The 18,558-nt window shown below is 28.3% G+C and overlaps 1 protein-coding gene across 7 annotated transcripts in view; it reads right to left on the bottom strand.

The window, feature by feature from the left end:
• Positions 1-18,558, bottom strand: part of LOC135127706 (protein FAM135A) — a 57,229-nt gene that overhangs the window by 339 nt on the left and 38,332 nt on the right. For all 7 annotated transcript variants that reach the window (XM_064054269.1, XM_064054268.1, XM_064054267.1 and 4 more), the window contains 6 exons: positions 16,682-16,833; positions 15,376-16,629; positions 9,397-9,618; positions 9,002-9,344; positions 8,728-8,939; positions 8,521-8,680 (listed from right to left, as the gene is read on the bottom strand). In XM_064054269.1, the coding sequence (XP_063910339.1) occupies positions 8,521-8,680; positions 8,728-8,939; positions 9,002-9,344; positions 9,397-9,618; positions 15,376-16,629; positions 16,682-16,833 (2,343 nt within the window). The remainder of the gene's footprint in view (positions 1-8,520; positions 8,681-8,727; positions 8,940-9,001; positions 9,345-9,396; positions 9,619-15,375; positions 16,630-16,681; positions 16,834-18,558) is intronic.

Genomic DNA, 18,558 nt, shown 5'->3' with positions numbered 1-18,558 from the left:
CTAGTCCTAGTAAGAATAAACGAGCTCGGCACAATTTCGGTTCTCTGCGTAAAAATCCACAAAAATTTTGAGGTTCCTTACCCAAATAAGTTTTCAAATAACACTCGAAATTAATTTAAACTCGTATAGCGTCACATACGCTCAACGGATTGGTCACCACCCAGGTTATTTGTACGACCCTGTCTACTGGCCAAATTTCACATTAAAGCTATGTAATATATAGGCAATCATGTGTAGAGGAATGCAGGTAGGTTTTTAAGGCTCTCTTGGCCACTTCTTTAGCAGTGCTAGTTGAAACATGTGTTGAATTTTAACATGGCAGTTGTTTAAACAAAAATTAATCGCATTCGACGCCACAGTCCCTGTCCAACAGGCGTAATCAGTACGATCTCAGTTTATTAATTATTTTCTAATCTAAAATATTGCGAAACAGACGAATTCGTCCACACGACGTGTAATTTCACAGTTCTTGTTATTTTAATTAACGATATATCTATGGGACAAAATACGATAATGGGCAAAAACGTGTTCCTACCACATTTATCTGTGTTTTCTTTTAAGTTTTTCTTAAATATTGAATTTATCACAAACAATGACTTTATAATTATTAGATATTACACAGTTCACTAATATTAAGTGGTACACAGTTGCAGTTTTCCATAAAACTTTAAAAAAATGTAACGCCGGTCCCCTGTCCCCAGGCGATATTTACAAAAAGCTTCGTATTGTGGGCAACTGGTGCATTCATGTTATTTACGTATAATTTATTTTTGTAAACTCAATACCGTGAACATTTATTTAAACATAATTAAAAGTCTTTTAATTGCTTTATTGTTGTACAAAAAAAAATAAATAAATGTGTACCTACAAATGCATCATTTAAGATTTGGTAAGCATTTATGGATATTGTTATCATTGCTTTTAACTGAAGAAGCTGTGACTGCTTCTGACAAGTTGACAAAGTGAGTGAAAAAAATGGCCAAACAGTTAAGTTGTCTGTTGTTGTAGTTTTCACGTTTAATTTACATCATTTATTCGTAATTTGAAAAAATATGTTTTCTAAAGTAACGACGGTCCCCGCTGATATAAACGGTATTTTCAATTTTATAGCGTAAGAATTATGTTTGTCCAATAAAGCATTGAAAACAATTTGATTAAATGGTTATGTGCTAAATTTCAGATTATTGCGAATTACAAAATATATATATTAAACGTATTTTGTGACGACGGTCCCCTGTAACGCCGGTCCCCTTATTTTTAATTTTACCGATAAATTCTTATCTATAGTGGCTAACGGCCATATCATTTTATGTTTAAGAAAACGAAGGAAACTGCAGCTGAAAACGAGAATATAAACGTGAAAAAAAAAACGTGTAAGAATGTCGGAAAAAGATGGAAATTTAAAAAGAATGAAAGACACGGAGTACAATCTAAAAAATCGAAAGAAAATAAATGACATGAACAAAAATGAAAAGATGCGAGTAAGACAGCAGGAAAAATTAAGAACCAAGCGTTACAGAGATATTTTCAACATTCCAGGCATTTCGTCGATGCACCAAATTACGTGTAGTATTGAAGCCAAAAAACATATTTTGTAGAGAATTAAGTTATTTTGAATGCTCATTTAATTGTATTTGTAACCACTTTCCTTTCAACAAAGGCCAAATAAATTTTATTAACGTATTAAAATTTATTATTATTTTATAATTAAAACTGCTCCTCGCTTAGAAAAAAAATCTAGTCCTTCATTTGCTGCCTATTAAAATATTTTCGCGGACATTATTATAAATTGCTTTTTAACATCCTGTAGTGTTAATCTATTAACAAAAAATTACACCTAAAACGTTAGTTTTTATTTTTTTCTTTTCAGTGATTTTGCCCTTTATCGTATTTTGTCCCCTATCTCAAGATTTAAAATGGTTCATTTATGTCATCTAAAATGGGCTTAAACGTCGATCGAAAACATGGTTACTAGTGAAAACAGGCGGTTTTGCCCTAACAAATGTTAAATTGTAAATTTCAAGGGGCTATTTTGCGAAATCGGGATAGAGGGTATAATATGCGGCAAGTTTTTGGGTATAGAAATAGAAATACCCAGAGTGTTACTATTCAGTCAGCTTAGTTTAGATTTCTCTTTTTCTTTGTGTGTTTAAATATGTGTTATTCAAATATTCATTTCTTTTGATTTGTAAACAAACATTCGATTCCATTTTTGAAAGCTGGAGAAATGAATTCTTGAATAGCTTCAACAGTCTTTCCTTTTCGAAAATGAACGATAACCGGATTTGTCCTCCGTGTTTTGCATTAAATTTTACAGAATTATATACATACTCCTGTATGTGTGATTCATGAATCTGTGTTGAGTTTTTACCCTAGACGTCCAGATTTTTGGGGGAAAAAATCCAAATTGTATAACAACAACATTTTACAATTGAATACATTTGAAATTGTATAATCTAGTGCTTTGAAATCATGAACGCTTTAAAGTGATTTGCATTTTTTTGAATATTTGATTAACCGAATTTTCGATTTTCAATATTTCGAGTTCGCGAATTTTAGATCACTGGATTTTCGATTTCTTGGGCTTTGGTTTTTTCGAATTTTGATTTGTCGATTTTCCATTTTTCGAATAATTGATTAATCGATTTTTCGATTTTTGGAATTTACGATTTTCCGACTTGTTAATTTTTCGCCCTTCTGATTTTTTGAAGTTTCGTTTTTTCAATTTTCGGTTTTTCGAATATTAGATTGATCGAATTTTCAATTTTCCGACTTTTCATTCCATTTTTAGAGTTTTCAATTTTTTAATTTCGATTTATTAATTTTTCAATTTTTCCATTGTTCTACTTTTTGATTTTTAGATTTTCAAATTTTTCGATTTTTGATTGTTTGCATTTTCGATTTTCCAATTTTTCTTTTTCTTCAACTTTTAGACTTTTCTTTTTTACTTTTCGATTTTCAATTTTTCCTTTCTTCATTTTTTCAATTTTTATTTTTTTTATTTTTCACATTTCTCGAATTTTGAATTCAATTTTTCTTAATTTGAGTTTGCAATTTATAGATTTGACGCTTTCTCAATTTTTTATTTTTTTTAATTTTTCAATTATTTTATTTTTTGATTTGTAGTCATCCCATTTTTGTTTTGCACTTTTTCAAGTTTTCGAGTTTTCTACTTTTCAATTTGTCAATTTTTCGATTTTTCAGTGTTAAGATGTAACAATTTAAAATTTTACTATTTCTTAGTTTTTCTTAATTTCTTCGATTTTTCGATCATAACTATTTTCGATTTTTTAACTCTTCAATTTTTTCATTTTGTCGATTTTTCAATTTGACAATTTTTCGATTTTCCAATTTTACGATTTTGCAGCTTTTTGATTTCACTATTTTTCAGTTGTTTTTTCCAATTTTTCAATTATTCCGTTTTTCAATTTTTCAGTTTTTTATTTCCCAATTACCGTTTCTTTAGATTTTACCATTTTTCGATTGCTCAACATTTAGATTTTACGATTTTTTAGTTTTTCAATTTTTATTTAGCAATTTTTCGAGTTTTCAATTTAAAATTTTGAGATTTATCTACTTTAGAATTTCCAGTTTTTCCATTTTTCAACTTTTGAATTTTTCAATTTGACAGTTTTTCGATTTTTCGGTTTTACGATTTTGCAATTTTTAAATTTTACGATTCCTCAGTTTTTGATTTTTTCGAGTGTTCAATTATTCCATTTTTCGATTTTTATTTTGCAATTTTTCAAGTTTTCTGTTTAAAATTTTCAAATTTAACTGATTTTTCAGTTTCTTCATTCTTAAATTTCCGATTTTTTTTAACTTTTTTCGTTTTTTTACAATTTTTCAATATTTAGATTTTTTAAATTTTCGAGTTTTAATTTAAAATTTTTCGATTTGATTGTTTGAATAGACGATTTTTCAATTTTTCCCTTTCTTCAGTTTTTAGATTTCCCTTTTTTACTTTTCGGTTTTCCATTTTTCCATTCTACAGTTTTTCGATTTTCATTTTTTTTTTTTTCGATTTTTAATTTCTCGAATTTTCGAATTTCAAATTTTCAGGTTATTTAGTTTTTAAACTTTTCAAATTTTTACTTCTCGATTCCTCGAATTTTTTATTTCATTCTTCAGTTTTTGATTTCTCGAGTTCTCGAATTTTCGATTTGTCGATACTAGAATTTTTAATCCTTTTGCTTTTCGATTTTTGGAATTTACGATTTTCCGTTTTAGAATCTTCAATTTGTTAATTTTTTTAAGTTCGAATTTTCAATTTTTTTACTTTTCGTTTTTTCAATTTTCGATTTTTTCAATGTTTGATTCATCAAATTTTCAATTTTTTCGACTTTCGATTTCATTTTAAGAGTTTTCAGTTTTTTAATTTCGATATCTCGATTTTTCAATTTTTCCTTTTTTCGAAGTTTCATTTTTAAGATTTTCGATTTTTGATTGTTCGAATTTTCGATTTTCCAATTTCTCCCTTTCTTGAATTTTTGGACTTTTATTTTTTTACTTTTCGATTTTCCATTTTCCCATTCTTCAGTTTTTCCGATTTCTATTTTTTTTGCTTTTCGATTTTTAATTTCTTGAATTTTTTATTCTATTCTTCGGTTTTTTATTTTTCAGTTTTTTTTATTTTTTTTTTTTGATTTCTCGAGTTTTCGAATTTTCGATTTGTCGATATTAGAATTTTCAATCCTTTTACTTTTCGATTTTTCGATTTTAGAATCAGCGATTTGTTCATATTTCGAAGTTCGAATTTTTAGTTTTTTTACTTTTTGCTTTGCCAATTTCAGCATTTTTCAATTTTTCGACTTTCGATTACATTTTTAGAGTTTTCAGTTTTTTAATTTCGATTTTTTGATTTTTGAATTTTTCCATTTTTCGATGTTTCGATTTTTAGATTTTCGAATTTTTCAATTTTTCGGATTTCCGAATTTTGATTGTTTTTGTTTTTCAAATTTTTATTTCTTGATTTCTCGAATTATTAATTCCATTCTTCTTCTTTTTTATTTTTCGAGTTCTCGATTTTTTGATTTTCGCTTTGTCAATGTTTCGACTTTCTGATTTTTTGTTCGTTTTATCAATTTTCGATTTTTCGAATATTCGATTCATCAAATTTCTAATTTTTTGGCTTTCGATTCCAATTTTAGTTTTCAATTATTTAATTTAGATTTCTTGATTTATCAATTTTTCTATTTTTCGGCCTCTTGATCTTTATATTTTAATATTTTCGATTTTTGGAATTTTCGATTTTTGATAGTTTGAATTTTCGATTTATCAATTTTTCCCTTTTTTCAGTCTTTAAACTATTCTTATTTTACATTTCAATTTTCAATTTTTCCAGTCTTCAGTTTTTCGATTTTGATTTTTTTTTACTTTCCGGTTTTTGATTTCTCGAATTTTTAATTTTTACATTTAGTTTTTAGATTTAAAAATTTTACTTCTCGATTTCTCGAATTTTTTATTCCAATCCCAGATTTTTGATTTTTTGATTTTTTTGATTTGTCGAGTTCTCGACTTTTCGAATTTTCGATTTGTAGAAATTAGAATTTTCAATCCTTTTAATTTTCGATTTTTAAATTTTCGATTTCCGATTTGTTCATTTTTCAAAGTTCGAATTTTCAATTTGTTTCCTTTTCGCTTTTTCAATTTTCCGACTTTCTGATATTTTCAATTTTCGTTTCTTCAATTTTCAATTTTTCGAATATTGATTAATTGAATTTTCAATTTTTCGACTTTCAATTCCATCTTTAGAGTTTTCATTTCATTTCGATTTCTCGATTTTTCAGTTTTTCCATTTTTCGACTGCGATTTTTAGATTTTCGAATTTTGCAATTTTTTGCATGTTCAATTTTTGATTGTTTGAATTTTTGATTTTTCAATTTTTGCCTTTCTTCAGTGTTTAGACTTTTCTTGTTTTCTATTATTTAATTTTTCGATTTTATTTTTTTCCTTTTCGATTTTTGATTTCTCGAATTTTCGATTTTTCAATTTTTATATTATTTAGTTTTTAGAATTTTCAATTTTTTATTTCTCGATTTCCCGAATTTTTATTCCATAATTCAGTTTTTTGATTTTTCGAGTCCCGATTTTTAGAATTTTTTATGCTTTGAATTTTCGATTTTTTTCCCGTCTTTCAGTTTTTAGACTTTTCTTTCTTTAATTTTCGATTGCCAGTTTTTCCATTCTTCAGTTTTCCGATTTGTATTTTTTTACTTCTCGATTTTTAATTTTTTTCAATTTTCGATTTTTTGAATTTTTGATTCATCGAATTTTCAATTTTTTCGACTTTCAATTCCATTTTTAGAGTTTTCAGTTTTTTAATTTCGATATCTTGATTTTTGATTGTTCGAATTTTCGATTTTCCAATTTCTCCCTTTCTTGAGTTTTTAGACTTTTATTTTTTACTTTTCGATTTTTAATTTCTCGAATTTTTTATTCAATTCTTCGGTTTTTTTATTTTTCAATTTTTTTACTCTTTTTTTTATTTCTCGAGTTTTCGAGTTTTCGATTTGTCGATATTAGAATTTTCAATCCTTTTACTTTTCGATTTTCGAATCAGCGATTGGTTCATATTTCGAAGTTAGAATTTTTTGTGTTTTTACTTTTCACTTTGTCAATTTTCACATTTTTCAATTTTTCGACTTTCGATTACATTTTTAGAGTTTTCAGTTTTTTAATTTCGATTTCTTGATTTTTGAATTTCTCCATTTTTCGATGTTGCGATTGTTAGATTTTCGAATTTTTCGATTTTTCTGATTTCCGAATTTTGATTGTTTTTGTTTTTCAAATTTTTATTTCTTGATTTCTCGAATTATAAATTCCATTATTCGTTTTTTTTTATTTTTCGATTTTTGTATTTATCGAGTTCTCGATTTTTTGATTTTCGCTTTGTCAAATGTTTCGACTTTCTGATTTTTTGTTCGTTTTATCAATTTTCGATTTTTCGAATATTTGATTCATCAAATTTCCAATTTTTCGGCTTTCGATTCCATTTTTAGTTTTCAATTATTTAATTTCGATTTCTTGATTTCTCAATTTTTCTATTTTCCGGTCTCTTGATTTTTATATTTTCGATTTTTCGATTTTTGATTGTTTGAATTTTCGATTTATCAATTTTTCCCTTTCTTCAGTCTTTAGACTTTTCTTATTTTACTTTTCAATTTTCAATTTTTCTAGTCTTCAATTTTTCGATTTTGATTTTTTTTTACTTTCCGATTTTTGATTTCTCGAATTTTCGATTTTTCAATTTTTACATTTAGTTTTTAGATTTACATACATTTGATTTTTTGATTTTTTTAATTTTCGATTTTTTTTTTATTTATCGAGTTCTAGATTTTTAAATTTTCGATTTCCGATTTATTCATTTTTCAAAGTTCGAATTTTCAATTTATTTCCTTTTCGATTTTTCAATTTCCGGATTTTTCAATTTTCCGACTTTTTGAGATTTCCAATTTTCGTTTCTTCAATTTTCGACTTTCGATTCCATCTTTAGAGTTTTCATTTCATTTCGATTTCTCGACTTTTCAGTTTTTCCATTTTTCGACTGCGAGTTTTAGATTTTCTAGTTTTGCAAGTTTTTGGATGTTCGATTTTTGCCTTTCTTCAGTGTTTAGACTTTTCTAGTTTTCTATTCTTCAATTTTTCGATTTTATTTTTTTTACTCTTCGATTTTGATTTCTAGAATTCTCGATTTTTCAATTTTTATATTTAGTTTTTAGAATTTTCGATTTTTTACTTCTTATTTACTTCTGGATTTCTCGAATTTTTTATGCTTTGAATTTTCGATTTTTCAATTTTTCCCTTTTTTCAGTTTTTAGACTTTTCTTCTTTTAATTTTCGATTGTCAGTTTTTCCATTCTTCAGTTTTTCGATTTGTATTTTTTTACTTTTCAATTTTTACTTCTCGATTCTTAATTTTTTTATTTTTCGATTTTTTGATTTCTCGAGTTCTCAATTTTTCGAATTTTCCATTTGTCGATATTAGAATTTTCAATCTTTTTACCTTTCGTTTTTTTTACTTTCCGGAAGTTTTCAGTATTTTCGATTTTCGATTTTTCGAAGTTATTATTTATTTGGTTTTTACTTTATAGATATATTGGTGATCACAAAATAAAAATCGTAAAATCAAAATTTTACAATTTTTCAAAGAAACGGGATTTATTAGGCCTCACTTAGGGTGAGGGAATTCTGTCGAAATAATCTACCAAATTTTTTTACCATCTTTAGTTAGAATAGTAAAAGACGAAGAAATTTCTGAGAATTTTATTTAATTACTGAAAATTACGAGGAGAGTTCAATTAGTTACTCTCGAGTAAATATTAGTTGTCGCGATGGTTCTCACTCTTTTTTTAAAATTACTTTCGAATCGAACCCTTTTTGTCACGATATATGTAAGTACCGAATTTTCAGCTCTAATGAATCAGGCTGCCTAGTTGGCTCCGTCCTTTACCGGCACACCATCATAATAAATTGAGTAAAGCTTAGGCTGTGTAACAATATTTTAATTAATAAGTTTACCTGTCTTGTCCCGATCCACACAGAAGTACGTTTCTGAAATGCTGTAAGTTGCTTTTCTGACTCAGTCTATACAAAAAGGATTGCCTAGCATCGTTCGAATCCTTCAAACAGAGCTGGAGGAGAGACCCTGATTTTTTCCATTTTTGCATAAACCACATACCTACAACCCAAATTAGAACGTCATTTTTTTTCCATGAACCCATTTACCCATATTAACTAATCCGCTACTGTTGTATAAAGTTCCCAGATGTGGTCCAGAGAGTGATAAGAAAGTATGCAGTCTTGGTAGTAGAAATTTCATCTGGGGCCGCGTTAAGGCAGATCTAATGATTACATTACCTAGGGAATGACCCACGAAGCTGATCCTCGTGGGTCGGATGCTACTCGTATCTAAATAATGCAGGATTTCGCTGACCAGTCTGAAAAATATAGCAACAAGTCGCACTTTTTTTTCTAAACATATTGACAAGATTGTCCTCACCTGTCAGTCATGGTATCAAAATCGCTGAAAGTATCCCCCTGGTTCCTCTCGGACATAAGAAAATCGAGATATGCCCCCGGAAGCCCCAACTCCAGATACGTCTTGACCAGCCTCAAGTCGGCCGAGTTCCCGTCTAGGCCGTGCACGCACACAATCAAATGCATTCCCTCAGGCGAGAATATTCGAAACTCGTCGCTTATGTGAAAATACGGAATCGTCGAGGCGAACGACGAAATGTCGGAATACAAGATCCCGGGAAAATTTAATTGACTTTTGAACTCATTTTTGGCGCGGAGAAACGCTTTCTCCGATTCGGATTTCGATCCTCTGTAGAAGGTGTAGTCTGAAAGTGTGCGTCGGTGGATTGTCACGAAAAGAACGACGGCGACGTTTACCTTGGGAGTGTTTCGTTGTCTTTTGCTCGTCCAGGAGGATGGGTTTCCTCTCGAGCGTGGTCTGGGTGTCGACCACGTGGTAGAGGATGTTGTCGACGGCGTTGATTTCGTCTTCGTTTGTGCCATTTGTGACCGAACTGCTGGGCGAATCTAAATCTCTAAATTGTTTCGGGGGAGGTAACGCGATGTCGTCGCAAATATTACTTTGATTAAATTCACAGCCTGGAAAAAGGGGGTTCGGTAAGCAAAATTGGGCAAGTGGGACTTCGGGAGGATGAAAATCGTATGTGAAAAGATGTGGGTTTTTGCAGCCTACATGTATAAGGACTATGCCAAATATTGTGACATTTTTGGCAAACTAACTTGTAGAACGTACGAGCTAAAACTCAGTCAGTAGATTAACTAATAATAATACGCTAACCAAAATTTGTCTGATCATCCTCCTCAACAATTTGGTGATTTCATCTCAAAATTTTGCAATGTAAATCTTACTTAAATTTTACAAAATAACATGTTTCTGTACATGTGGGTTATTAGTCTGCCCTTATTTTCCCCTTAGGGTGTACTAGTTTCTTTATAAAAAAATCAAACTTCTAAAAACATTTTACACTGAAACTGTGGAATCTTCTAAAAGTTTTAAACTTATCATAATTAATTGTTTATTTACTCCAAAAACTTGATGTTATCTGTGGTGTCTCGATTTTAAAAATATAATTCCAGCAACGTAAAAACTAGCGAAAAAAATCGTCCTTAGGTTGGTAGTTCTAAGGAGTTTTGTAAGCTAAGTCAGGTCACTTCCTGTTTTGGCATGTCACTTGTGCATTTTTCGATGTCTTAATTTTTCAGTTTTCCGTTTCTTTAAATTGTTCAATTTTCCGATTTTTCAGTTTCTTAATTTTTGATTTTTGGATTTTTCAATTTTTCGCTTTAAATTTTACAATTTTTAGGATTTTCAACATTAAGACTTTTCATTTATGTGATTTTTCAATTTGGCAGTTTTAATTTTCCGATTGTTCAATTTATCGATTTTGTAATTTTTAGATTTGTAGGTTTTCCATTTCTATTTTGCACTTTTTCAATTTTCGATTTTTAAACTTTCGAATGTTTTAGTTTTCCATTTTTTCAATTTTTAAATTATTAAATTTTTCAGTTTTTCGAATTTTAATTTTTGAATTTCTAACTTTTGAATTTTTCAATTTGTCAATTTTTTTTATAGATTTTACGATTACTTGATTTTTCTTAATTTCTTCGATTTTTCTATCATACCAATTTTCGATTTTTTAACTCTTTAATTGTTCAGCTTTGTGCAGATTTTTGAATTTGACAATTTTTGCAATTGTACGATTTTGCACTTTTTTGATATAAATATTTCTCAGTTGTTTTTTCCAATTTTTCAATTATTCCATTTTTCGGCTTTCCTGTGTTTAAATTCTTGGATTTTTCGGTTTTAGGATTTTGCATTTTTAGATTTTTATTTTGCAATTTTTCGAGTTTTCAATTTAAAATTTTGAGATTTATCAACTTTAGAATTTTTGATTTTTCCGATTTTTCAATTATTCCATTTTTCGATCTTTTTGTTTTTCGCTTTTTATTTTGCAATTTTTCAATTTTCAAATGATTTGATTTTTCAGTTTCTTCATCTTTAATTTTTCGATGTGTAATTTTCGGATTTTTCAGTTCCTCTATTTCCCAATTTTTCGTTTCTTCACAATTGTCCAACATCTAGATTTTTCAAGTTTTCAACTTAAAGTATTTCGATTTTTCAACTTTAAAATTTTTCAATTTGTTAACTTTGCATTTTTAAATGATTCGATTTTTTTTAGTTTCTTCAATTTTAGTTTTTCGATTTTCGATTTGCAATTTTTCGACTTCACAATTTTTTGATTTTTGGTTTCTCCATCTTTCAATTTTCTAATTTTATTTTTTTTTGCTATTAGTATTATCGTTACTGAATTTTTCGGCTTTACGATTTAACAGTTTATAGATTTTATGATTTCTGTCTTTAATTTTTCCTACTTTTGGTTTTTCGATTTTGTTTTGCAATTTTTCAAATTCCTGATTTTTCGATTTTCAAATTATTCAATTTTTCCGTTTTTCCATTTTTAATTTTTCATTTTGACAATTTTTCAATTTTTTTATTTTTCCGAAATTTAATTTACTCCATTTTTCGATTTTTGTTTAGCAATTTTTCAAATTTTCAGTTTAAAATTTTGGATTTTCCAACTTTTGAATTTTTCATTTTGTCAATTTTGCAATTTTTAAACTATCCGATTTTTCAATTTCTTAATTTTTAGGCTTTCGATTTTTATTTTGTAGTTTTTCAATCTTTTAGTTTAAAATTTTTGCATTTGTCACCATTACATTTTTCAATTTTGTGATTTTGCATTTCGAGAATTTTTGAGTTTTTTGCTTTTTCAGTTTTATGGTTCTACAATTTAAGATTTTACGAAATTTCGGTTTTTTAATTTTTTCGATTCAATTATTCCATTTTTCGATTTTTTAGTCTTTCGAGTTTTCTATTTAAATTTTTTTTAAGTAAATCGATTTTTTCAGTTTCTTCATTTTTAATTTTTCGATTTTAAATTTCTCCGTCTTTCAATTTTTCGTTTCTTTAATTTTTACAATTTCACGATTTGTGGAATTTTGAATTTTTCAATTATAAGTTTTTTAATTTTAGGATTTTGCTATTAGTATTATCATTATTAATTTTTCAATTTTTCTGTATTACGGTTTAACAATTTATAGATTTTATGTTTCCTGACTTTTTTATTTTTTCCGATTTTTTGGTTTTCGATTTTTTAATTTTTCGATTTGCAGTTTTCGGATATTTCAGTTTCTGTTTCACAATTTTTCGCTTCTTTTACTATTTTTGTTTTGCAGTTTTTCAAGTTGTTAATTTAAAATGTTTCCACTTTTCAGTTTCCCGCGTTTTCAATTTTCAAATTATTCGATTTTTCAATTTCTTCATTTTTAATTTTTCGATTTGTTCAGTTTTATTTATTTCTGAATTTTTCAATTCTTTAAAATTTTACAATTTTCCAACAATGAAATTTATTAATTTTTCCGATTTTTCAAACGGTCAATTTTCCGATTTTTATTTTGAATTTTTCGAGTTTTCAGTTTAAAATTTTTCCGTGTGTCAACTTTTTAGTTTTTCAATTTCCTAATTTTTATTTTGTAATTTTTTAGCAATTTTTTGAGTTTTCTAGTTTTGGAACTTTCCAGTTTGGATTCTTTAAAGGATTAATAAATTTTTTAAATTCCTCAATTTTAATTTTTCGATTTTTCAGTTTTTTGATTTGTAATGTTTCGGTTTTAGTTTTTCAATTTTCAGTTTCTGTATTTCTCTCTTTAAATTTTGCATTTTTTATCATACTGTTTTTTATTTGTTTTATTTTTATTTTGCAATTTTTGAATTTCCAATGTAAAATTTTTCGATTTTTAAAATTTTTTCATTTGTAATTTTCGGATTTTTCAGTTTCTCTATTTCACAATTTTTCATTTTTTTTACAAATTTTCAACATTTAATTTTTCAGTTTGAAATTTTAAAATTTTTCATTTTTCAGTTTTACGATTCTACAGTTGTAGATTTTACGATTTCTCAATTTTGTTTATTTTTCCGAATTTTCATTTATTTCATTTTTCGATTTTTTAGTTATTTGGTGTTTGTTTTGCAATTTTTCGAGTTTTCAATTTGAAATTTTCGGTTTTCCAACTTTTGAATGTTTCATTTTGCCAATTTTGCAATTTTAAACGATCCGATTTTTACTTTTTCGATTTTTATTTTGCGGTTTTTCAAGTTTTTGTTTAAAATTTTTCCAATTGTCAACATTTAGATTTTTTTGATTTGACAATTATTTAAATTTTTCTAGTTTTTTATTTAAAATTTTTCTTTTTTCAACATTTTTAGATTTTCGATATTTGGAAATTTTCGGTTTTCGGTCTCTCCATCTTTCAATTTTTCGTTTCTTTAAATTATACGATTTTACGATTTGTCGACTTAAATTTTTCAATTTTAAGTTTTTTTTAATTTTACGATTTTGCTATCAGTATTATCATAATTGATTTTTCAATTTTTCGGTTTTAGCATTTAACAATTTATAGATTTTGTGTTTTCTCACTTTTTTATTTTATCCGATTTTTTGGTTTTCGATTTTATTTTGCAATTCTTCAAATTTCCGATTTTTCAGTTTCTTCAATTTTTTAATTTTCGATTTGTAGCTTTTGGATAATTCAGTTTCTCCATTTCTGATTTTTTTTTCCTGAAATGTTACAATTTTTCAACATTTACATTTTTAATTATTGTGTATTTTTAATTTGGCAATTGTTCAATTTTTCGCTTTTTCAGTTTTACGATTTTTCAATTTTGGATTTTAAGATTTCTCAGTCTTGTGATTTTTCCGAATCATTTATTCGATTCTGCGATTACTTAGTTTTTCGATGTTTGTTTTGCAATTTTTCGAATTTAAAATTTTTGATTTTACAATTTTTGGATTTTTCATTTTGCCAATTTTACAACAAATTCGATTTTTCATTTTATTCATTTTTAGTTCTCGATTTTTATTTTGCAGTTTTTCAAGTTTTTGGTTTAAATTTTTTGTAGTTTTCAACATTTAGATTTTTCAATTTTGTGATTTTTCATTTTGACAGTTTTTCAATTTTTTGTTTTTTCAGTTTTACGGTTTTGCAATTTAAGATTTTACGATTTCTGGGTTTTTTAATTTTTCCGATTATTCAATTACTACATTTTTGGATTTTTTAGTTTTTCGATTTCTATTTTGCAATTTGTTAAATTCCCAATTTTTCATTTTTCAAATTGTTTAAAGTTTTCGAGTTTTCTATTTAAAATGTTTCAATTTTTGAACTTTTAAATTCGTCAATTTGTACTTCGCAATTTTCAAATGAACCGATTTTTATAGTTTCTTCATTTTTAATTTTTCGATTTTCTATATTTAGGCTTTTCCGATTTTCGGGTTCAATTAAGTTTTTTAATTTTACCATTTTACCAATTTATAGATTTTATGCTTTCTCACTTTTTTATTTTTTCCGATTTTTTGGTTTTCGGATGTTTCAATTTCTCTATTTCTCAATTTTTTGATTCTATTCAAAATGTTTCAATTTCTTCATTTTTAATTTTTCGATTTGTTCAGTTTTTCTATTTCTGAATTGTTCGTTTCTTTAAATTTTTCAATTTTCCGACATTCAGATTTTTCAATTTTTCCGATTTTTCAATCAGTCCATTTTCAAATTTTTTAGTTTTCCGATTTTTATTTTGCAATTTTTCAAGTTTTCAGTTTAAAATTTTTCGACTTTTCACCTTTTTAGTTTTTCAGTTTGCAAATTTTTATTTTATAATTTTTCTGTCTGATAATTTTTCGTTTTTCGGTTTTATGATGTTACAATTTTACATTTTAGAATTTCTGTTTTTTCATTTTTCTGTTTGAAATTTTTCGATTTTTCATTTTATTTTGTAATTTGTTCGAGTTTTCATTTTGAAATGTTTTGAGTTTTAAAGTTTTGCACCTTTCAATTTTGGATTTTTAAAGGATTATTAATTTTTTTAGTTTCCTCAACTCTAATTTTTCGAGTTTTCAGTTTTTCGATTTGCAATTTTTCGAATTTCCTATTTAAAATTTTTCGATTTTTTGACTACGACTATTTTGAAATTTTTAACCAATTCAATTTTTCAGTTTCTTCACTTTTCATTTTTGGATTAGCAATTTTATTTTTCGGCTTTTTAACTTTTCAGCTTTTTTTGTCCTTTTTTATGTTGCTATTTATGTCATGACCCGACTTGACTTGACTTGACCTGACCTGACTGAGCTGATTTGACCTGACCTGACTTGACTTAACCAGACCTAACCTGACCTAACCTGACAATATAGGAAATGGAAATATAAAACTTAGATAAATTATTTATTTTGTCAAGTTTTCCCATAGTTATGAAAATCAGTTGAGAAAAAGTACCAAATCGCTTACCTTTATTATTTAAGGTAAAATCCCGCTCGTACTTCGTGCTTTTCCGGTAATGCCCGTTCGTGGAGATCTCGAACTTGTTCTTCCCGCTCTTTCTCTCTCTCCTATTGCTTCTCCTGGTCTCCGTAGGCAGATTCAGGATCTTCCTCTGTATATTCTCGATATTGGTCAGCAGCGTGCTCGTCACGGGATTCCCCACATCCGTACTGGACGCCACGGAACTACTCCTGGAGGTGATCCATCCACTCTGTTCGCTCGTGGAGGACGACGAAGAACTACTGTAGTACTTCAGCTCCGGGTAGTGCGTCCTCTCCACCGCAGGCGTGATATTGGGCAGTGATTCCGTGCCCGAGAGCACCAAAGGACACGCGTTCTCCCCCAGACACGAAGTACTCCGGACCTTCCTAATGCCCACTACGCTAAGTAAAGCTTCGCTATTTAACCCTGTTTGCTTCTTCAAAGACAGGCTGTCCGTCGAGCTGCTCGAGCCTATCTCGAAGTTTTTGCCGTTTTGGCAGCGCCTCGTCTTTGATTTGCCCTTTTGATTGTACGTTTTTGTACTTTCTAATACTGAAGGCTGCGCCGAGCCGTTGACTTCCAGCCTCTGCTTCTTGGTCACCAGCGAGTTGAACTTGTTGGCTTCGGCGACTTTCTTCTTCGGCGAGAAGCTCTGCATGGAGTTCGACCGGAAGATGTTCTGGATGCTGTCCGTGGAGGTGTGGCTCAGCGACTTGACGATCTTCTGGCACTTCTGCTTCGCCGCGTTCTTGATATTGAACTGCTTGTACTTCTTATCTAGAATATCGACTTCTACTTGGTTTATATCTATGGACGTGTCGACTACGGCGGGTTTGGGGCGCGATTTCCGGTAGCCGTAGCTACAGTTGCACACCTCGTAGTCGGGTCTTCGCTCGTCGAAGACGTACATCTTCTGGTTGCCCATGTTGTGCTCGCTGGCTACGTTCTTCAGTTTCGATTCGTGCTTATAAAAGTTCGCTTTGTCGTGGTGGTCCTTCGAGTAATAGTCGTTTTGGCCGAATATGTTACCTAACGAGTAGTGTATGCTATTTCTTGAACACATTTGTAGTTGATCTAGGGATTTACTATGTCTAGCGGGGATAGAGTTTACGGGATCGTCGTAGAAGAGGTCCGCGCTGACGAGGGTCTTCTCGGAGGATTTGCGCAGCTCCCAGATGTTGTCGATGCCGCAGGAACACTGAGAGTCGGTTTTTGATCGCTTGAACAGAGGAGTGGAATCTAGAAGAAAAGATGCGGGTTTTTGCGAAGTCACAACTTGAGGAGTAGGTACCCTTTTTAGGCAGTAGATCGTCGCATTTTCTTTTTTCGAATTCGAAAGGATCCTGGTACTGGTCTTCGAAAATTATGGGCATCGTCGTGTTGTCGCCATCTAGGGCTGCACAGTGCACCGGTAGAGGGGGCAAGCTCTGCATATACTTGGACCTGGTTAACAATGATGAATTAATTAGACCTATTAAGAATAAGGACTTAGGCCTTAATTAGATTTCTTTATGTTAGACAGTTCAGTAATTGATGAGGCACGTTCGTTGAAAATTTCGATTTTTATTTTGCATTTTTTTGATTTTTCCATTTTAAATTTAGATTTTTTATTTTTCAACTTTTCGATTTTTAGATATTTTTATTATTCGTAATTTCAATTTTTCGTTCCTACAATTTATCAGTTTTTCGTTTCTTTATAAATTTTCCAATCTTCAGAGTTTTTAAATTTTTTTCTACAGTTTTTCGATTTTCTCTCTCAACTTTCGAATTTTTAGATTTTTCGTTTTTTTATTTTTCCGAATTTGCAGTTATTTCATTTTTAGGATTTAGAAGACGTTTAGATGTTTCCATTTTTTAATTTTACAATGTTTCGGTTTTTTAGTGTAACGATTTTGTAATTTTTACATTTTACGATTTATTTTTTTGATATTTCGATTTTCCAGTTTTTAAATTAATCGATTTCTCAGTGTTCCTTCCAATTTTTGAATTACATATTCGATATTTCAGTTTCTTTTATTTTTTTCAATTTGCGATTTCTCGATTTTACTATTCTTTGATTTATAGACATTAATTATTCGTTAATACCAGTTTCCAATTTTTCAGTTGTTCAATTTCTGAATTTTTTGTTTCTTTAAATTTTGAAATTGTTCGATTTTTCACCTTTTGAATGATTCAATTTCAAGTTCCTTTAATTTTTCGATTTTTTAAAATTTTTGGATCTTTCAACATTTGAGTATTCTAATTTTTTAATTTTTCAATTTTGCAATGTTTCGATTTTTCTGTGTAACGATTCGGCAGTTTTAATTCTTCATTTTTCGATTCTTCTGTTTTTCGATGTTTATTTTGCGGTTTTTCAGTTCTCAATTTAAAAATTTTCGATTTTTCAACTTCTGAATTTTTTAATGCTTTGATTTTGCAATTTCTCAACTTGCAGTTTTTCGATTTTTCAGTTTCTCGATGCCCCAAATTTTCGTTTCTTTAAACTGTCCAATTTCTCGATTTTTCAATTTTTCGATTTTCCCAGCATTAAATTTTTTCTATTTTTTTAATTTTTAATCTGCAATTTTTCTAGTTTTCAAATAAAAATTTTTCGATTCTTCAACTTCAGAATTTTTCAGTTTTTTGATTTTCCAATTTTTAAATTAATCGATTTCTCAGTGTTTCTTCATTTTTAGATTTTCGATTTTTATGCTGCAATTTTTGAATTACATAATCGATATTTCAGTTTCTTGATTCTTTATTTTTCAATTTGCAATTTCTCGATTTTACAATTCTTCGAATAATCTTTTTCTCGTTAATCCAATTTTCCAATTTTTCAGTTCCTCGATTTTTGAATTTTTCGTTTCTATAAATTTTTAAATTTATCGAGTTTTCTTCAATTTTAAGTATCTTTAATTTTCCAATTTTTTTAAATTTTTGGATCTTTTAACATTCAATTTTGTAATGTTTCGATTTATCAGTTTTTACATTTCACGATTTCTTATTTTTTTGAGATTTCAAACGTTCATTTTACGATCTTTCTGTTTTTTATTTTTGTTTTGCAATTTTTCAGTTCTTGATTTAAAAATTTTCGATTTTTCAACTTCTGACTTTTTAAATTTTTCAATTCTGCATTTTTTCAATTTGCGATTTTTCGATATATATTTTAATTACATGTTATTTCAAGTT

The sequence above is a fragment of the Zophobas morio genome, unplaced genomic scaffold (genome assembly GCF_036711695.1).
Source record: "Zophobas morio isolate AGI-343-1 ecotype UQ-CSIRO unplaced genomic scaffold, CSIRO_AGI_Zmor_V1 ptg000012l, whole genome shotgun sequence".
Classification (NCBI taxonomy): Eukaryota; Metazoa; Arthropoda; class Insecta; order Coleoptera; family Tenebrionidae; genus Zophobas; species Zophobas morio.
Note: the sequence above shows the minus strand (reverse complement) of the source record. Positions and strands in the feature narration are given on the sequence as shown.